General features: G+C 35.9%; 1 protein-coding gene across 2 annotated transcripts in view; it reads right to left on the minus strand.

Annotated features, from left to right (window-relative positions):
• The window catches only part of CPA6 (carboxypeptidase A6), a 234521-nt gene that overhangs the window by 37793 nt on the left and 191780 nt on the right, over positions 1–4948 (minus strand). For both annotated transcript variants that reach the window (XR_002099514.1, XM_019527765.1), the window contains exons 7-8: positions 675–785; positions 344–434 (exon numbers count right to left, since the gene is read on the minus strand). Coding sequence is in view for 1 of the 2 variants with exons in the window: in XM_019527765.1 (XP_019383310.1) it covers positions 344–434; positions 675–785 (202 nt within the window). In the remaining variant the exon portion in view is untranslated. The remainder of the gene's footprint in view (positions 1–343; positions 435–674; positions 786–4948) is intronic.

The following is a 4948-nucleotide window of genomic DNA, read 5'->3' on the forward strand; positions in this document are numbered from 1 at the left end:
TTTTTTACATATTTGAACAATGCAAAGTAGCTGGAGTGTTTTGGTGGGTCTAATATTACAATATTTTGCTTCACTTTTCTGAGCTTCTTAGGCAAAAACTTCTACCCTGAGGTGTGGCATAGCATCCAAATCCTAGGAAAACCATGCTTTTGGGATTTTTTTTTCTTTTTTTCAGACTTGTGAAGGTCATTGATTAATAAGGTTATAAAATAATGAAATCTGACTTCAGTACTAACTAAGGAGAGGCTACGGCTGCACTATAATGTTGTAATTTGCTCAGTGCTTTGGATGATTAAATACATGATAAAGTGAATTAGGACAACAAAATTATTTCCAGACTTACGACACCATTTCACTTTCCAGTTACGATTAGCATCTACACCATGACAATGAAACTTTGAGTTCTTTGACCTTGTTTTTCTCCAAAATCGATCCTAGACATAATAAAAAAAAATACAAATGCTTGAATATATATTGATAAAACAGCTTTGTACACATAGCACATCATCCAGATTAAAGAAGTTTGATACATTTTTCACTCCTTATAAGTCAATAATATTAACGTATCATGTTACAAAGTGATCAGATTATTACAGCATTTAAAGGTGACTTTCCATACAATCATTTCACTTTTATCTTGACATGCTTTTAATAATGTTGGCAAAACAACTTACATCAGTCCAGCTAAAATGATATCCATCTACATTAAATACTGGCATGATATAGAAATACAACTGGTTTAGCATCCTTCTCATTGCAGGATCACTCTGATATGTCTGAATTGCCTAAAGTAGAAAAGAAAATACGAGCAGTTACTGTAATAAAAACAGTTCATAATTAGAATGTGATTGCTTAAGTCAGTGATTCTCAAACAGGGTGCCATGAGATCCTCTCAAGAGTGCTGCAGGGTGCCACACACAGTGCACAAACATAATTCACAAGATAAACCCAGATATTTCAAATAGGAATCCATAGTGTTAAAAACATTCTGACCTGTTGTGGTTTTTCTGAGTTCTTTGCAACAGAATAATTGCTCTATTATTTTTCTACAGTTAAATTTGACATTTTCTGAGGGGTGCCTCAAACCACTGGCTTAAGTCAATCATATGATTTTTTGTTATTAAGCTAGACTAGTGGTCTGATCTTATTGAATGAAGGATATTTAGGTATAGTACACAACTATACTTGAATTAATGTTATCTGTGCATAAATTAGATTAAAAGTTAGTAGTAAAGAATATATGTTCAAGAAAGACTGTTTTAAAAGGAAACTTTGTTGTTCATGTTCTATCTTCAGTTACTTTCAAACAGCAAAGAAAATATGAACCTGCTTACTTTAAACAGAGACAAATGTGCTACCCATGGGCAAGATGGATTGGTAAAGGAACTAAAAGGTAATGGGCCAGATTCTTCAATGCTGTAAGTAGTTTTACATCCCAAGGAAATGTATCTCTGGTATGAATCTCACTCACTAAAAGTGAGATCTGGGTGTATGAAAAGGGATTAACACATAAATAAAGGTAACACAAAATTAAATTAAATTAGAAGTGATCAACACAAGTGCTCTTTCCCTTACCATTGGGTGAGTCTTGAACACTGTACCTTTTCCCCTGATCTTTGAGTGATTCCTGAAACCTGCATCAAATCCAGATATAGCAGGTTGTACCAGGGGTTCAGGGTTGGAGGTAAAATCCTCCCATCAGTCTCAAGAATGCAGTAGTCTGTATATAGTATGCACTTACTCCTCAGCACAGTTCTAGTGGGTCTAGTTGGCAGTGATTCTCAGCCAGGCTGCTATGGTACCCTGGGGTGCCACAAGATCTTCTTAAGGGTGCTGTACAATATTAGCACAAATTGATATACAAACACCTACACTTGATTCATAATATAAACCAAGAGATTTCAAATAAGAATCCATAGTATCAGAAACATTCTGACCTGTTGTGGTCTTTCTGAGTTCTTTGCAACAGAAAACATGCTTTACTATTTTTCTCCAGTCAAAAAAGCAAGTGAAGCTAAGAGCTGACATTTTCTGAGTTGCTTTGATTCTAAAAAGGTTGAAAACCACTGGTATATGATATATCCATGCTGCTACTTTGTGTGACTCCTAGGAATGGCATTAAGCCCATTAATGCCAACCAGCTACGTTAAAAGCCCTTAGGCTTGCAGTCTAGCCCAAGCCCAAAAGCACTTCTGACCACATGCCACCTTCTGGTTGAAATTCATAGGCACAGGAAGTCTGCTAGCACTAACTTTCAGTCTTCTGCACCCCACTCACTGTCCCAGCTACCCGTAATTAAAGCCACAGGGAAGGACAGACAAGTAATTTGCAAACTGATTCCTATAAGGGCTCCATTTGAGGAAAAGGGAATACAATGTGCAGTAACTGCTAGATAAGGAGAGATAGGTAATAGGTGGCTCATATAGCTTGGCCTAATTGAGAATGACCCTAAAGGTATGCTGGTATTAATGTTGGCATACCTATATTTACAGTTCCATCAGCCTCATGGAATCTTTTCCACTGTGTGCAGAAGCATGGACTCCCTGTATAACACTCACCATCCTGATCATTATTATGTATTAAGCCTATCTTCTAGTATTAAGGTCTCAGTTCAGTAAATCACTTAAATACATGCTTAATTTATATTGTGAAAGTTATAACATACATTGAACGTTGGGGTTTGTACCTAAATTACCTGCACCCTGTCCTCCCAGTTAATCCTCAAGCCCAAATGGAAGTTTGGGAGCAAGATTTGCCCTAAAGTAGTAACACACATCTTTCATATGAAAAGGCACTTGAACAACTGTTTTTTCCTATACCAGATTTAATTACTGTTGGAAGCCACTTCAGTGCTATAAATACACATGATTAAAAAGAACTTGCATTCATGACACTGATGGTACATTAAAGGCAATTTTGACAAAATGGAAGGCAATGGGTTTTCCAGCAGCAACAACTTAGGCTATGATCCCTTAGCTTACATGTGTGGAATTTAAGCATATGGAAATCAATGAGGCTACTCTGCTGTGTAAAGGTAGGCATGCACTTAAATCTTCGAAAGATATGGAACTTTTGTTTGAAGATGTGTATAAATGCTGCAACAATGATGTATTACAGTCAAAAGAATACTAACGAATGGCTCAGGTACTGTTTCTGTAATGGTTTCTATATCAAGGCTACTGAGCTGAAATAGTCTCTAGGGTTTTTTATGTATATAGTTCTTTGACTTCAAGTCACATGACATTGATTATACATTTTTATAGGGATTCTGTTTTTTGCTTTTAGTATTGTGAGTTGTACTACAAGCCTGAAGTACTCTAATTACACACACTTTAAAATCACTTTGTAGTGCTTTTGGATGTTAAGCTCCTCCTCAAGTGATGCTTCTCAAAAAAGACCTAAACTCAGCTTAGCTGACATTCAGACTTGAAAGTCTGTTTTGAATGAAGTACTGATTAAAACTTAACTTAGTTTTAAAAAATATATATTGACTTTGTCTTAAAATAATCATATGATTTAAGTTTTATGAATAATTCACTTTTTAATAAAAACACTGCGTTTATGAAAATTAAATAATGCAACAACTTAAATACTACTTTGTGTCTTAGGGAACACCCAGATTCAAGCAGCTGATTGCCAAATTTACCTAGGTCTATGTCTAAAAGAGAATTAAGTACTGTACTATTTAAGCTTAGATGGCAAAATATCACTTTCCCTCCACCATTTAATGTTTCTCTGTTTTAGGTTCATACCTGCTATCTTTGCAAAGTGATTCTGTGAAAGTTTTTGGAAGCCAACATAGTCTCAAGGAGGCAGTTTCAAGTTCTGCCATAGAATTGACTTGAGCAATAGATTTATTTGATTTTTAAAAAATCTTTAAAGCTTGTTAATGTATTCTCTTGACATTTTGTAACCATTTTGGATTCTTGCCTGATTTAAAAAGTAAGTCTGGTGTTATTGTTTTACCTGGTTTAATTCATAAGTAACTCCTATGATTAAACAGTGTCCAACCGGTGTAAATTAAATCATAATCATTTTTTCATCTAGACAATATTTATCTTATATACTGTTTATTTCTTTACAACATAATATTTAATTTTTGTAGAGAGAAAAGACAAGCTGCATGCTATTGTATTTATTCAGATATAAGATGAGGCTTTCCCCTCAGTCAACATGGGGAAATAAAGCTCTTTGTCTCACGTTTGCATACAAGGAAAACTAATTAAATATATTGTTGATCATTAAACTGTTGCCAAAAGCAGCACGTGCTCAGTAATGGAAGCCAACTATGAAGTTGATTTAATTAAATGCAGCTAGCACTGAGCATGACTATAAAACACATCACCTATATTGGGCAAGCATGGGAGCCTACCACAAGAAAAGATTAGCAGAACCCATCTGAATAAGATACAGGTTTCCCTCGTTTTATGTGGGTTCTGTATGGGCGAATTTGCTTTTATGTGATGATCCTTTTTATACCAAAAATTTGTTATATGCAAGGTAAATTCACTCTTATGAGATCAGTGTGGTGGAAGTCCACAGTCAGCTGCTTTGTGTGATGCATTGTGGGAGTGATGTGCACCAAAACATAGTCTCCTGTGTGGATCTGTGCTCCTCACTCATTGTCTGCAACACGTGTTTCTGTAGTTGCCATCGCCATGATGATAGTGCCCTGTGCTTGTGTGTACTGTGTGCTGTTGGTGAGTACCAAAACTGTCTTGTAAAAGTGGTAGAGATGGATCTGGGGGTCAGTACAGTTGAGGTCTTGGAATGTATCCCTATTTGTTACATTGTAAAGTGGGTTCCCTTTATGCAAATTTGAGTTATGCACTGTTTTCCAGGAATGCATGTACAGCATAAAGTGAGGAAAACTTGTATATGGTAGTGTACATTGTGCTCAGTCCCCCTCAGTGCTGACTCTTTCAACTCATGGTGAACCACTACATTT

The sequence above is a fragment of the Gavialis gangeticus genome, unplaced genomic scaffold (genome assembly GCF_001723915.1).
Source record: "Gavialis gangeticus isolate Ggan-Ray unplaced genomic scaffold, GavGan_comp1, whole genome shotgun sequence".
In the NCBI taxonomy this organism is placed as follows: Eukaryota; Metazoa; Chordata; order Crocodylia; family Gavialidae; genus Gavialis; species Gavialis gangeticus.